We start from the raw sequence: 16,561 nt of genomic DNA, 5'->3' as shown, positions 1-16,561 counted from the left end.
TGCTTATTTCCATCTGATGGTGCAGTAGTGATCTGGAAAGGCAGTAAAAAGTATCCACTGCATCAAAACATCACCAAGTTGGACAAAATGAGTTTGTTTGTGTGGTGTAACCCGTGGCAACAGGCTTTTGGGCCATTTCCCTGACAGCAGTTGACTCGCCTAGTGAGCCAAGTGGTGACTCCAGTGTGTGGGTGCATATAGGAAATTTTGCATACGACCAAGGCAGAAAAAATAGATGTATGGCTATTACACATCCCTCGAAGCATTATTTAATGCTTTTGCTGTAGGTGGTGATGGCAAGCGGCAGGTATGAGTGAAGCTGCCAAGTAGACGAGCCCGCTAGAACCCAACTCCTGTTCAGTTCTGATTTTTTTGGATCATTAGTGTGATGAAAGGACTTGCAGATGAAATAAAGTATTTTATCTTTCCAGTTGAAAGTGCAGCAACTGACTGGTGTTTTGACGTGCACTTTTGAATAATGCAGAGGTTGTTTCCGTCTCTACTCTTATCTCTGAAGTGACACTGCAGACTGTCAGCTTTCTCCCAGAATAATTATGTATTGTTGTGTGCTTCTGTGTTGCAGAGTGATCGTCTTTTGATCAAAGGTGGTAAAATAGTTAACGACGACCAGTCTTTTTATGCAGACATTTACATGGAAGATGGGTTGATAAAGTAAGTGAAGCCTGATACCGTGTTGTGACTGGAAATGTGCAGAAATACACTGCAGATTAGCAAGGAATAGCTTAGTCGCAGTGAGCTATATTAAACTGCAATGAAAAATGAGTATTCACGCATATGCTGGTGTTTGATGGAGGAACTTTAAAAACAAGATGTTGAATTAAATAAGCAAATGGGCCAAAACCCCGCTTACTAAAGCATGGGTCAAGGGAGGTACTTAGATGTGCTTAATTTTAGCCATGTGAATAGCCTCACGCTGAGATGACACATATGTTTGAAGTTACCTGTGTTGTAAGATTTTCCTGAGCTATGACTTAAGATATTTTGAACCCGGAGTTCAGGGTGCTAATACAGTTAATTCTGGTTTAAGGTAGGAGGCTGGACTTAGGGGACCTCTTGAGGTCTCTTGCAGTGCTGTCTTCTGTGATTCTGTGATGCAAGGATCAGTCCAAACCCCCTTGAAGTTAAAAATGATCCTGTAGTTTAAGGATTGAGGTTCAGACCTCTTTCCAGCACGCTCCTGTGTTTTCAGTCCTGAAACATGCCTTTCTGGCACGTTAAATGTATTGCAGATTTTTTTGGAAAATTACTCTTAGGAAAAAATGGATGAGCCAGAGATTACAAACAAGGAATTTTCCTGTTCTGGCTAAATGGTCAGCACATGTGCTTTGTTAATCAAGGTTAAAAGTTAAAGGAGCCAGCCAGAGACGGCTAATTAATTGCAATGTGTCATCTACCACTATTGCACTTTTTAAAATACATCTGTGAAGGGCTAGACTGGAGAGACCTTTGAGAGCCTCATCAGGAATTTGGTAACTGGTGTCTGCATGGGTTTATATTTGTGCAGGGCCTGTAGACAATGTAGAGGCAAAAATTCTTCCAGTGCTCCCAGAACAATACTAACATCTAAATTGCTGTTAGCTAGCTAGAATCTAGTGTTGAACTGCCACTCGACGACCCCAGTCCAGTCCCAGTAAAGCTGCTTGAAAGGCTCTTGCTGTGTTTGGTGCAGCGATGATCTGATTATCTGCATGGTCCCTTCTCCAGCTGCCTGCCAGTGTGACTCCTTCTTTTCCTTCCTGTTAAGTCTAACATTGCCCAGAGGTCCTGAAGTAATTGCACACTTTTTGCTCTCAATTATGCAACTGCTTCAAGAGGAAGAATAAAATATTATCAACTGTGTGTGCTGATCCTGCGCGTGGCTTTGTATGGAAAAAGGAAACACTAGGCAGGTTAAGTAGCACAAGGGTGTATGTTTACAGGCTGTTCGCCTTGTTTGTGTCTGACTTGCTGTTTGAAACCTGTTTACCCAGGCAAATAGGAGAGAATTTGATTGTGCCCGGGGGAGTGAAAACTATTGAAGCCCATGGCAGGATGGTGATTCCTGGAGGGATTGACGTTCACACCCGCTTCCAGATGCCGGAGCAGGGGATGACATCTGCTGATGACTTCTTCCAAGGGACCAAGGCTGCACTGGCTGGAGGCACCACCATGATCAGTAAGCTGGCTGTTTTTTCCTTCCAAGAAAGCTTTACTTTTCTCTGTCTCAGATAAGTACAGAAACGGTGGGCTGTATAAGTCATGTCATATTCTGGACCGGGTACCAGCAGTGGGGGGGTTCTGATGTCTGTCCAGGTTGCTGAGAGAAGCTTGTGTAAGGGTGGGAAAAGGAGTGGAAAAGCAAGACCCTAGGATTTCCACATCTTGCAGCTGTCAGTCATTTCACTCTTGTCTTTTCTGTTGGCAGGGTTTACCTTGCTACTTGTGTGACTTGGCTGGATTCTGGAGTCAGCTCCTACTGAAACCAGTGTCACTTTGACCTCTGGCTCCAGTACGAGTAGCAAATTCTCCACATTCCTGTAGCTCGGTTCCTTTCTCCATGATGTGTATGGATAGATGTCCATCACATGGTTCACGCCCAGAAGCTTGATGCCAGCGTGCTACGTGTCTTTGAAAACTGGGCCACTTATTTAAGGATTTGCACGTGCCCACTTAAATATGCAGCTTTAGCACCAGGATTTTTAACATTGTTCCTTTTCTGCTCGTATCCTCTTTTGGAGGAAGAGAGAAATCGGGAAATGAAAATATCTCAAAATAAAAAGACAGACAGACTGACTGTTCTGCTGGCACCAGGATTAGACACTCATGGTGTTTCCCTCTGGCTCTAAAATGCCTCATGATGACTTCCAGGCTATCTGTCCTCCCTTGGGTTGGCTACAGATGCTTGGCTTGTCAGAGCCAGGATCTTAAAACTCCATAAGTGAGTCATTGCTGTTAACCTTGTTTGAGCTAGAGAAAAAAAACCAAACCTCTGTTGCAGTGCGGCTGGTCACGTGTAAACTGTACCACGGTGTCCTGGAGTCCGTTGCCGCATATGGGATCAAGGATAAAGTTGTAAAGTGATATCTGAGCATCTTGCATTCTTTCATGTCCTGTGAGGTGCTGCCATTTCACAGGAGGGGAGTTAAGGCACAGAGAAATAAAAGAGTATGGTTCAGAACAGGTACTAGTGTCTGTTGTCCGATCCACGGATATAAAGAGATCTTAGGCACAGCCAGGAATCAGCCTAACTCCTCAGTTCAAACCTAGCTCCTTATGAACTAGGACATCCTCGTCTCTTAGAGGATGGTTGCGAGTGATCTTTGATGCCTGGCCTGATGGGCGGACTCGGATTGATTGACATAGAGGTTGGGAGTAGGAGCCCGTGGTCCGAACACAGCTAGACTGCCTGTGTTTCAGATACAAATCTTTTTCTGGGTCTGGACGTTGCAAAGAGCTTATGTCTGGCTTATGAACTTGGTCTAATGCTTCAAATAAATAACCTTAAAATAAGCTAGGAAATTATTTTTCATAATGTTTTCACTTTAGAGTATGAAGTTTGTGTATGAAGATAACCTCAGACATACAGAGAAGGTAAAGTAGGAATGTAGCTGTGGATGATCTCATTGTGTGTACTAATACCTGTTTTTTCTTCAAGTCTTTGCTGTCAATTTAATTAAATTAATAACACTGAAATGGTATTTTCGTTTCAGCTTCAGTTCGTTGACTTTGTTTCGTTGATTGTTCCTTTGATATTAATACACCTGGTTCACACTTGAATTATCATTTTGTTCTTCCTTGTTGAGTTGAATTGGATCAAAATAACATTCTCTGTCACCTGCATCTGACCTTTCAACAGCATTGTTTCCCCCAGTGGCACTTTTTAAAACATTTGAAGCAGAAATTGCTTAGGCAAAATTTTCTGAAGTAGCCCTTTACTTTGGTTGCCCAGTTTTACCTATGCAGAGCCTCATTTTTCAGAAATACTTGGACCTTTCTGTATATGCGTACATGTATATTGCTTTTATGACTGTAGCATCTGAATATCTCACTAACGGTATTTGTAACATGTCTCTGAGGGAAGTTGGAGGAGAGTCCCCCATTTTACAACTTCTCATTTTACAGCTGTGCAAAATTAGCACAATGTGGTTTATGACCGTAGGCAAACCATGTAGAGGAGGCTGGTGGCTAAACTTCACCTTACTGCCTTCTTGAGTGTCTCGGATTAGCACACCAAAATACACAATCATCTCTGAACAAAACCCATCTTCCTAGAGCGCAGCAGCAAGGACAGTAATTGGGCTGCTTAGGATGATGGAGAGACATTTCTGATGGGCGGGTGTCAGCAACCGGAGCTGAACAGTAGAAAGCAGGATAAATAATCCAACTAGACTTCAAAGCTTTGGAGATTGCTCTGTGTCAGCTCAGCTGTTCTCTTCTTAGCAAAATTATACCGTTTGCAAAAATGTTTTTTCCACGATGAAGCATGCAGAACTGCCCTTGTGAACATGCTTTTGGTGGGTGGCCTTTGGTTTTCCCCAGAGCAGGTGGGAGTTGTGGTTGATCGCAGCATTTTTTCTTTTATGATAAACAGGACAACATTTAGTGAACTAGAGTCATAATATCACAAACAAATTGCAACCTGAAAATGACACGCTAATGTTTATGTCATTGTATATTTTAAATACCGTGCCCAGGACTTTTCAAAAAGGAATATGCTCCTCTCATGGAGATGTGTCTAGCTGTGTGCCTCCGTTCCTCAGGCTTTTTTGGAAAAGCTAGCCTCATGGATGTGAGCTTTGTGGAAAAAAACACCCAAATTTCTTCATTTGTGCTTTAAGCAAACTTTGTCTTATGTATTTACAAATACCTCTACTCCATCTGTGTTTCTCTTTTATATGTAGCCCTCATTTTGGGCAAGAAAACAGGTAACTCAGCTTCATGCTTCAATGTGTTTCACATTTTCATGCAGGAGGGCACTTTTAAGACGGTTTACAATCGTTGTAGGCAAATGTTTTTTTATGTACAGTTCTCAGTGAAATTAAAACAAGATTCTTGGATAGGTTTCTAATGATTGTTGGTTTTATAAAAACCGTGGGTGAAATCTTGGGTTCATTGAGGTAACGGAGAGTTTTGTCATTGACCTCAACAGTGCTAGGAATTCACCCTGTATGTCTGATTTGGTTTCGGTGAACTTCATTTTCAGCTCAGATCAAATTCAATGTTGTTCCTTTAATTCTCATGGCAAACACATCTAAGGGAAGCACGCAGGAGTTCAAGAATGTAACCTATTGTCTCCAAGCCCTGTTCTCATTTACTTCCGTTCCCCTTTAAAGTAAATTCATTACTACAGCATCAGAGAGAGGAGAATCCAACTCTGAACTGGTTTCAGATGAAGCAGCCCCATTTTCTGTCCGGGATCCGTGGAGATTTATCCTGGTGGGAAGCAAATCTGGGTCCAGTCCCATGCTTCCCGACTCATCCCCTGGTCAGCTGGGTGGTGATGATCTGAATTACCCCTTTTCTGCTCTACATCACCTATGTTCCCCCAGGGCTCTCCAGTCCTTGCTTTCCTGAGCCCTCCTTTAGGTTCCTTCACTCACGAGTGATTTCTTTTTCTAGCTACTCATTCCGCAGAGGCCATCTGAACAGGAATTCCAGCTATGATCCTTCTGTCTCTACCCTCTTCAGTGCCAAAGGCAAGACTCCAGCTGACTTTGCTAACACATGAAAAAATAGTGTTGGTTTTGCTGTGCAGAGCTGCTGAGAGTTGAAATGATGGATTGTGATACGATTGTTTTTCTGAAACAGCAATTTGCATGATCCTTTCTGCGGCCCTACCTTAGAACGATGATTAGTGTGGGTATGTCAGCCGAGGGTGAACAGCACTGTGTGTGTTTTAGGATGACATTACTCTGGAAAAAACTTCGATTATTGCCCTTTTAAAATGTCAGAAGGCAGTGTTTGGGCATTAAGTTGAAGGGAGGATTCCAGGATGATCTACAGAAGACTTTGGAGGAGAGAGGAGTATCGGATAGGCTCCAGCTCGTTTGGGGTAGCTTCCCAAAGCTCCCCTGTATTCCATGGGAAGAGAACCGTCCTTCCGGAGTTTTGGAAAAGGACTCCGTTTACAAGAGGCTCTTTCTCATCCATGGAGCCATAGTTTTGTAGAGCCAAAGATGGCATTTTTGAGCCCCTGTTGTCCCAACTTGAGATAGGTTGATGCCCTAGGATATAAAACAGTCCCTGGAGCTATTAGAGAGGGGGGATATCACTGCTATGAACAGGGTCGCCTCTCCCAGTCTTGTGATGGTTTGGTTGCTCATTAAGTGTGATGGGTGAAATCCCCATCAAAATCAATGGTAAAACTCCCCCGGATTTCAGTAGAGGCAGGATTACCTTTCTGTGTTCCATATCCTTCAGAAGAGATGAAGCTAAGCTGTGTATATTTATTGTCTCTCTGATCCTCTAGCCTGTTTAATGTCCTAGTGAGAACTGCATCTATCCCGGCCAGCTCCCACAGACATTTCGACCCTCCCTCCCGAAGACTGTGGTACTTTCTGGGTATCTGCTGTCCTTGAGTGAAATCGCTTGCTGACATTGTCTGTGTTGACTCAGTCAACCACATAGAGAGAAATTACAGTGAGAGAAATTATAGCTCTTTCTGGCTTGGTGACTTGGAAGCCAGCTGCCTTTTGAACTTGACTAGCAGTTATCCTAATAACATGGAGAATGTACGCTAGGGATATGAGCCTTTGTATCTTGGGAGGTTCAGAAAATGAAGGGAAACTTCATATGGGCTGCAGTCTGCGTCCTAATGCTTTACCCTGCTATTAAAGAGAGAGCTCGTGTGCAGGATGGCAGAGGTTTTCAGGAGTGTGTTAGCTGCTCAGCTACAATCAAATTTGTGGTGAGCTGACACCGGGTCTCCTGCATCATCCTGAAGATCACCACCTTGCTGGAAGGAAATGGTTCCAGTCTAGCATGCTTCCTCGCCTCTCAGTTCTTGATCTGAGCCTGACTTGAGAGAATGGAGCCGCCCCAAAGGAGATCGGAGTCTAAAACAGCAAACGTGAGCGTAGAGTAGGGCTTAGAAAAGGGCAAGGACCACTTGGCATGGAATGGTATTTAGACCCACTAGTGAAGACTAGATCACATTCTACCCTGCTGGGTCCTCCTATCTCACATTGTCAGGGCTAGTCCTATCCTGGCAGAAAGCGGGAGTCTAAATGGTGGGCAAAGGAGGAGGATGGAAACACAGGAGGTGACAGCGGTGGTCACGCGGTAACTTGCGGCCGAGCTGGACGTATAAAACCGAGCGTTTTGAGTCCGAGGGCAGCGACCACAGAGCTGCAGTGTCTCACCAAGCCTCTGTGGCGGTGTGTACACAGCGCTGCATTGTTCCGCAGACAGCAGCCTGAATTTTGTTTCTTTTTGCACCCAGTAGCAGAGATAAAAGAGGAACTGTGCGGCTGGGGAGTAGCACTGCAGACGGGCTGCCTTGGGCTCTATGGCTTGTTTCACTTTCTAGCAGCTGGCGGTGGTTCTTCTGCAGCAAAGAAATGTTTAATTCTCTGGCAATGTAATGAAAATGTCCACCTGCTTGTATAAAAGATTATCGGTGATTTATATGGGTAGAGGCTTCCTTGAACTCTGGTTATTAAGATAATGGACGTTACCACACAAGATCGCAGAGTCCCTCCGGCCCTCTCTCTCCTCTCCCCTGCTCCCCTCGGTGCTTTGTATACCCCCGCACTCTTCAGCCTCTGCACCGATTCATGCTACATCTTGCTTGCTTCACTGACTCCCAGCTTGCTGCTGATGTGTTTGTTGCCTTCATTCAGAGCGGGCTTAAAATCATTAATGAGAAAGTCGGTCCGTAAACAGAGATGGGCACTCCCCCGTTGCGAGCTACCCTTCTCAAGCTTTTAAACCCCTCTAAGTCCGTTAGGCATCTCTGCCTGCAGTAGTGTGTGCAGCTACTGTACGGACGACAGCCCTGCTTCCAGCCATCCCTGCGATGCCGGCTTCCCACTGGATGGGATCACCTCTATTGTTCTGATGGGCTTTCCAAAGGGGTCTCGTTGGAAGGGAACGGAAGGAATCTGCCAAGCCCTTGATGTCTCTTGCCAGTTCGCACAGAAGGAAACAGCTGCTCAGTCCTTACCATACGATGTGTGTTATTGTGTGCATTTTATTTATTATTTTTTTTTTTCCCCTTTGGGCTGCAACTATTGTTTGTCATCTCTGCCCCTGAGAGAATAGGCTCTTGTGAGGGACAGGTGAGGACTTTAGGAGCTGTGCAGCTTTGCCGGAGGTTGTGCAGGAGGCCGGCGGTGTGGTGGTGTCTTTAACCCTGGCTGTCAGGTACTCGGGCTAAGGACTGTGCCTGCCAGCTGGGCCATCTTCTTGGTGCTGAAAGGTGAAATCAGCGGTGTCTGCTTTTGGGCTGGAGTCCTCTGAAACCACTGCAGTCCAGCATGGCTTGTTTGTAAGTCAGTCAGTGGATTTTTCCCTATTTTTCCATCTTCTGCCTTCCCCAGAGCTGCTCTGGATCCTGGCCCTTGCTCCTTTCCCAGGTTTCTGCCTCTTTGGAAACCGTGATTTTTGTAAAGAGCAGGTGAGCGAGGCCCTTGCTCCATTTCTGTTTTGCCCCGTCCTGGTCTGGACCCGCTCTGCCCCTGCCGCGGCGGAGGAGGGAGTGGATGGAGGCTATCCCACACATGCCGGAGCCTGGAGACTCTGAGTTAGTTACGAACAAATGAACGTTGAAATGGCAACACCACTGACAGTGCAGCCGTCTTCCTGCAGATGTGACTGACCTAGATTTTTCCATGCATCCGAAAAGAGGGATTTGGCACTCGCTCAGGAGAAAAACCCGTGTTGTCTCTTTATGCAATAGCACTTAATACTTCTTATTCCATACAATGGTTGGGATCAGTAGTGCTGCTTTCCCACTGCATGGAGAAGAGTTCACGTTCTTTTGTTTGAAGAGCTGCTTTTAAATACTTTTCTTGCTTTCATGTGTCCAGTGGTCTAATCCCCAAGTCCCATGCCTTTTAGAGACACGCAGGAGGAGTAAAGAGCTAACGGATATCACCCATGTGTTGTGTCTTACGTGGCCCCTTACATCAATGGAAAACACATGTGGTGATACTTCGAAGGGTGCAGGTGTAAAAGTTGGGTCCACCAGCTAAAGCCTGTCGACTGTAGATGGAAAAGCAGTCTTAAGAAAATAAAATACAATTATCCACCTCCATCATTAGCTGTCTGTGATGATAGGTTTTCAGGGCATGTTTGTTAAACCTTGCTAGATCACCTGTCTTAATCGCCTTCAAGTTGAGACAAGGTCTTAGAAACAGCAGGAAATGGTGCCTCCAGCTTTTTCTTGGCTTGTTTTTCTGGGCCTGGATTTTTGCCTTCCTACCAGTGTTCAATCCCTTGGCTTCTTTTACCTTCCCGTGAGCTTGACTCAGCAGAAACCGTCCTTGTCAGACAGGAACTTTTAACTTTCCATGTTGGGAATTAGCTTTACCTGTCAGGGGAAGGAAGCAAGTGATGCTGGAAAGTAGTGATGGCTAAAACTAAATGCAGTGTTTCTCACTTGGGGTGGATTGGAGTGAGTGCTGTCTGTAGAGCGGAATTTGATGTCCTGAGTCAGCAGAGTCTTTTTCCTTCTTTCCTTCAGCCACTATGCCTTCAGTTCATAGACCCTGTCTGTTTCTTAGAAACTGGATTTTTTTTAATCTTTCTGGTGAGAGGGAGGAATGTTTAAGGAATACAAATTAGCTCCTCCTGTCTAGCATGCTTTAATCATGCTTATAAATTGCCAGTTGTTACCAGCTTGGGGCTGTGCCTGCATCTTTGCACAACCCGAACTCCCATGGAAGCCGTGTGCATTTAAAAGGAATGCAGCGATGGGCACTTAAGAGTTACGACTTCTGGGAAAACTCTTTTCTTCCCGTGATGCGCTGCAGTTGGTGTTAGGACTACCTCTCTGACAATGAGTATGCCATTTAATTTCTCCACGCTGATTGGGAGGTGGCTTTGTTGCTGAGGGGTTATAAGCTTTAATTCAAATTAGTTAAGTTCACCTAGACCCTCATATTATAAGAACAAAGCGATTATTTTTATGTAGAGCTGCCTGAGAGCCTGACGAGTGAAAAACGGGATGCCACCTAGCAATGAGATAGTCCCTGTCCTTCCCAGCTGGGATCCGTGGAGATGCAGACCCCTGGTCCCCACAGCTCTGGTTACTGTCAGGGGATGAATAAAAGGCAAAATGCTGTGTGAGGGACAGACGAGGTGAGCCCTGTGTGTGTAAAGTGCTTTTGGCTTTCTGGATCCTGAAAGCCTATTTTAAGTAATAGGGAGGAACCGTTAGACTTTAACATGCAAATGTTAACTGGGAAATCTCTCGGTGAATTTTCAAAGCCCATCAAAAAGGGCCGTGCTTTTGGAAGTTCAGCTTTCTGACCGCTTCTAGGGTGTATTTTCACCAGATTGCTTTGTTCCTGAAAGCGGTTACATATGTGCACTGTGTATATTTTTGGAATCTGGGTGACTCTGTGGTGTTTTACATATGAATGAAATTCCCTAGCACAGCCTACAGGCAACGTGAGCTGGTAAAGGAGTTCCTTGAGAAGGATCCCGTATTACTACACAGCACTGCTTTTGTGCAAAGGAGAAGAAGGGGGAAGGTTCCCAAAGCATAGCACGCCAAGAGATAGCATAACTCAGTATTGCTTCAAAAATTTCATTCCAGAAATGCATGTCGGTGAATGGTACTTCCCAACAGACTTTTCTTTATTTCAGATTAAGATTTCTCAGGATTTGTATCAGTATCCAAAGAGAAGAGTTCAGCTACAGATGGCCTACAAAGTGCTTTTCAGACTGACCTGCAGAGACTTTTTGTCCACTGTGAATTGAAAAAGTTTTGTAAAGTCTTTGTAGCACAACAGTAGCTGGAGAAAAATGTAGATGTGCAGGATGTTCTTACGTGAAGTAGAATTAGGCTATGGTACCAAGACCAGAGTTTGCTTCTGCTGCTCTGTGAAGCAGTTAGTCCTTTTGCTATGCAAACGCCCTATAAAAGGGGAACATGGCAGCTGTATGGAAATGACTCACACCGAGCTGTCCCACAGCATGGATGCAGGGGCAGTTCAGGCCATTGATCAGTTTGGCTTCCGTGTTTGAGACAGGAAATTAAGTTGAGGTCTAGAATGTAAGAGTTGCCTGTAAAAGCTTAGAGCATGGAAAGAATAAAAGGCAGCGTCTTGTACGTACGAGTTTTCCAAACCAGTTTGCTGTGGGGGTCCTGGGCTGGAAGAGCCACGGGCTTAGTGTCCATCTTTGGGTTGGCCGGATCAGGTGGTGCCCAGGAGCGCATCCCTTTCTCCCCCAAACGTGGTGCTTTGTGCCCCCAAACTTGGGGTTCTTCATGGGTCTGGGAAGATACAAGACTGCTTGAGAGGCCAGGCAGGGCTGTTTCAGACCCGGAGGAAGGAAATTGGCAGCTGGGGACTGTGTCATAGAATCCTCTGGGTAAACTAAGGATGATATAGTTAGGACTTCCTACAAGTTAATTATTACAGCAGTCTCAATAAGTAATTTGCGGGCAATATTAGCCTTACAGAGTTGATTGAAAACAGATGGCCAGGTGTGGTCAGAAAATTGACACATGCAGTGTGAATGCGCTGCTTGATCTCTGTCCTGCGATCGGTTTGTTAGAAAATAGGTTCTGCTGTGCCTCCACATCCGATCCCACCACAGCTTTCTCTATGGACATGCGGACATTTGGGTCTGATTCAGTCCTTGCTTCCTTGTCTATGGTTCTATTTGACAGTCATCAGTGGTTTAACTGAGAACAGAATGGGGACTCTTGGTGTCTTACCAGAAGTGGTATGATGGTGATTGATGAAAACCTCTTCCTCAAAACGTGATGTCACTTCATCGCAGCCAGGAGAAGAGGTAGTCTCTGGTCCTTGTCCAGCGAGAGGAGATGTTTATATGGCAAGTACACAGAGGGAAAGGACGGGTTCACCAAGCAGATCTTGTTTAATGTTTTTCCCCGTTTCCCTCACAAGCTGTTAAAAAAAAATGGTTCTGTAGAATCAGAACTCTTTGCATTTAGTTTATTTTGTTGGGGAAAAAAAATCATCTTTAATCGTGAAAACATAAAACCCTCTCAGAACTATCACAAATTTCCATTGTAAAATCTCACATCCTGCAGTTGTGTTCCTCTTCACCTCCAGTGCCCCCCTGAGACAACCACGGGCGGTGAAAACCTGAGAAGCAATGAAAAAAAAGCTGAGAAGCAATGAAAGCAGTGAAGGTGAGAAGCCGAAATCTGGTCTTGGTGGCAGTAAGGCAGATCCAGAATTGTTGCAGCTTCCTGGCTAGTGGAAAAAGCCTAACAGGCAGGGTTTATCTCCAGTGACCTGAGAGGGACATAACTGGCTTACGGCACTTGAGCTTTTGTCCTCTTGTTTCTGATCAAACTTTTGCCCCTTGGATGTGTTGTTACAGTTGTGTTTCGCCTTGACTTGAAATCCATGGCTACAAACAGAGGTTTTCTCAATCCCATTCCCTCAAGATTTGCCGACCAATTTATATGAAAGTCTTTGAAGTCCTGTGTGCTTTTTCCATGGGCTTCAAGTGTGGAGTATGCCTAAAAGAAAGAATACATCTTGGAATCACTTAAACATCACTTTTGAACTTGGCTCCTCTCCTCCTTCTGTCATGGTGACCTCCTGAGATACAAGCATAGCTTGGATGTACAAGAAACCTGTACTGTAAAGAAATGGAGCCTTTTTTTATCTGATCTTAATATGTACTCATTCCAGCTGTTGAAGAGGTTCATTAATTATTGTTTGGACATACAGACCTCTATTCTTTACATTTGTGTCCAGCTGGCATTAAATTATTAATCATATTTTGGATCTAGTCGGCAAAAAAGACAACCGAAATATCTGTATGACATCAGTGAGAGAATAACAGAACATTGCAGTCTGGAAATGTAATCAGTGTAGCACGGATATGTCTAATTCTTCTGAGCCTGGTCCAGCTTCTGATTTCTCTGCAAAGAGTCTAATAAACTGGATCTGAACTGACAGAAAACAACATCCAATGTCATTTAGCCTGCCTTTTCTTCTGTTAGTTTGGCAGACATGTACAAGCAAACAGTCCTTGTGTAGTTGTATTAGCACGGTAAATGCTGTTCTGTGCAGAGTGTTGTTACTCTTCAGAATAATCGCTTTATTTCAGTATCTTTTCTTGGGGGAAAAAAACAAACAACAGTAGAATAATATGGGAATAAATCCCCACAGATATGCAAAGCTAAAACCTGATTGCTGGATCCAGGATGTTAAGAAAATTCTTCATTTGACTTCTCATTACCTTCAAGTGTGTCAGCCTAGGTACGTCAGATAGATGAAAAGGTAACCTGAAAAGCCATCCTGTCGCTATCCTTTCTTGTCCTAGATCAAAACCATCACCCGGAGTGTGGTTTAGAGGAAGAACTGGGTATAAAATCGGAACATAGGAGATGTGAGGCTCTTTTAGGTTACTTGATTTGGGATTTTTGAGTTCAGAAGAAATGCTGAGGTCTCTTTCTAGCCTAAATGGATGCAGAGCCAGTGAACCGCGGTTGTGTTTCAGTACTGCAAGCAGAAGTCTTGTTGCTGGGAGGCTTGACTTTTGAACAACTTTGTTACTGGACAAGGCAGCTTTTGATAGCTCAGTTTCTTGACATGTAAAAGGATCATGATATATAACTAATAGTAGAAGGGATTGTAGTATTTTACTAGCTGAGAGTTTGAAGTCTGTGGATGAAATAAGGTCTGTGATTATGGGATAATCTTCTGTGATGCTTCTTGGGTCAGTCAAGGGCTTGATTTTCAATTCACCTGTATTGATTTTATTCCACTCACTTTCATAACATTACTCCCAGTTCACACCAGTGCCAGGAGAATACTACTGCAGCCATAGACTAGCAACAACTCCAGACTTCTAAGTAGGGAGCTGTGCAATTACTAGGACTGAATTTAATTACAACCTCTCAATAAAATGGCTTATGACAGAATGTACAACTCAATAAATTCACCAGATTTCATCACATCCAGTTGCTGTGGAGATTAAGTAGTATTAAACAGGCAGATGTGTTTATAGTGATCAAGCTGCTATTTAAAGTTTTGAGTAGGGGAAATCTGCCTGCTAACCGTTAAGCTTAAATGTTAAGGATTTTCACCTTATAAACTTCTCTTAAACAATAGGCACATTTAATGCTAGTAGGAGCAGGAAATAATGTGTAAAACTGGAGTTTATAATAGCAACTGGAACCCTGCATACACGGTTTTATTACGTACACAATTTTTGTAACATCTGACCCTAGTTCACGTTTGTATTGTCCATATCAAGTAGTTTTTCTCTTTCCTGGTAGTGACATTCATTAGCGAAAGACCGAGAAAAGTTTCATGCATGCTTTAGATGACATATAATTAAACCAGTTGAAGAAAAAAAAACGAAAAACAAAAACCAAAAACCCTTACAGGGGAAAGCTGGAACTAAGGGCTATTAATAGAAACCCCAGGAAGGGGTTGTTAGCAAGCCAAGACCTGCTCAAATGAGGCAGGATGCAAAAAAGAAAAAAATTGAACATGCCACAATACCAGGAAGCCATAAAACCCATTAATCCCCACCCATGAGGACATCCATCCAAAAAGTAAAGTTTTGTTTTCAAGGCAAGGCTAATAGCTGGATTCAGCTCTCCCACTGAAGCAATAATTTCTCTTGAGCTTGGTGAGGGGTCAAAAATACAAAGGCATGGCTCTTAAACTGCATTTTTTTGAGATCTTCAAAGTGCCAGAGAGAGATTATATGGGATTTTTTATGGCTTCAAAGCATCCTGCAGGCTGTTGGTTAAATTCCCCAGTCTTCTCCGTTTCATCCCTCATGCCCGTGCAGAATAGCTACCTCTGTTCTCAAAGTGGGCACTCGTTCAGGGCCGCAGATATCCCCCTGCTTCAGAAAAGCTCTTGAGGACCAGAAAGCCAAAGCGTATCCGAGTTTGTAAAAGGAAGCCAAGATGTGATGCAGCATTTTATAAAGCCACTGTTTGAAGCTGAGATCGGCACCATTTTAAGTGTGCTGTGCAGATAGCGGGTCGGTATGGTTTTAAAGCAAGGGAGAAGATAGAGCAGCTGAATGAAGAACAAAGATGTGTTTAAAGCCCCCCCTTCATACGTGCGCTGACCGGTGATGTGATTAGTAAATGCTAGTGCTTTGTAAACTGATGCTGTCACTTCTCCTACCCTACTTAGATTCTTCATGCTTGTGTTAAAACAATACTACTTTATTTTCCCCATACTTGGAAGAGTTCCCTTTAAATCAAGTCCTCTAAGTTTTTGCCTTCCCCTTTCATTTAACACCGAGTGCCTGATGCGGTGGTGGCTGTTATCTCTCCCCCACAGCATTCAACCATTTCGGCTCGTTGGGCGCATAACGTTTCAGTGTGGCCGAATGCCAGCTCTGGTATATTAAAGCCACACAGCTAAGCTAACAGTGGTTAGTGGTGTTGTCTCCCTTCAGCTTATTGTCTGCCTTTAATCTTGAGCTGATTAATCTGTCCAAGGAGGAGCGAAGGATCATGAGCGAGACAGGCAGAAAAACAGCCATGGATGGTGGGTGAGTGGGAGCTGAAATACTTGGAAGTAAGAGCAGATGTACCTTGTAAGCAATGTGAAACTGTACGTAATGACGGGAGAGCAAAACCAGGCATGTCGGAGAGGTAATTAAAAGTCTTGGTGATTGTGGCTGGAACAATCGTGGCATGTGGGTACGCAGGTGCTCAAATCCCACTGCCTTCCAAAGGGAGGTGAACGCTCGGTTTGTCTGGGAAAAAGATAAACAGACTGTCCAGTGATTTTTGGAATCTTGTCAGTATTTTACCAAGGGAAAAATTAGATGATATGTAAAATACAAAATAATTTTTATTTATTTATTTATTTTTAAAAGCAGTTACTTTGCTGATGTAAGCAGGCTTGCTTGCTTTTAAGCCGTAGGCTATTGCATTTTGGATTCTGCAACTCAGAAGGTTAAAAGATAAATCTACAGAACATTTTCTGTTCATAGCTGAGAAACCACTGTAATCCTAACCTTGGCTTTGCCTTGTAACTTGCTGAGGGTGTGTGTTAAATAGAGAGAAACGTTAGGATTCGGCCTGAGATTCACTGTGATTCAGGGAGCCACTACAAGGACCACAAGCTATTTAATTGCTCCTTTGAAGGTTTCAGTACTGATGAAGTGATACTTAAGTGATCTTTTCTCTTTTTTCCTTCATTTTGTTTCTGTTTTTGGAGCAAGCTTTGAGCTTAAATTGAGCTGGCAACTTCCTTTTCAAACCTCAGCAGCTGACATCATTTGTACAGCAATAATCAACAACAGGAAGAAAACATCTGGACTTGCAGGCAAGAAGAGATCAAGGCTGTAGTGGTCTAGAGAATAAAGGGGTGACAACAGTCGACGCTACAACAGTTTGTCTTGAGTGCGTCCTGCAGATACGAGG

General features: G+C 43.9%; 1 protein-coding gene across 1 annotated transcript in view; it reads left to right on the top strand.

The window, feature by feature from the left end:
- The first annotated feature begins 586 nt into the window (after nt 1-586).
- LOC104164948 (dihydropyrimidinase-related protein 2) overlaps nt 587-16,561 on the top strand; it is a 37,521-nt gene continuing 21,546 nt past the window's right edge. The window contains exons 1-2 of the mRNA XM_009704434.1: nt 587-672; nt 1,992-2,176. Of these exons, the coding sequence (XP_009702736.1) occupies nt 653-672; nt 1,992-2,176 (205 nt within the window). The 5' untranslated portion in view covers nt 587-652. The remainder of the gene's footprint in view (nt 673-1,991; nt 2,177-16,561) is intronic.

The sequence above is a fragment of the Cariama cristata genome, unplaced genomic scaffold, assembly GCF_000690535.1.
Source record: "Cariama cristata isolate BGI_N322 unplaced genomic scaffold, ASM69053v1 scaffold22837, whole genome shotgun sequence".
NCBI lineage: Eukaryota > Metazoa > Chordata > Aves > Cariamiformes > Cariamidae > Cariama > Cariama cristata.
The sequence above is the reverse complement of the archived record's forward strand: the minus strand, read 5'-3'. Positions and strand labels throughout refer to the sequence as shown.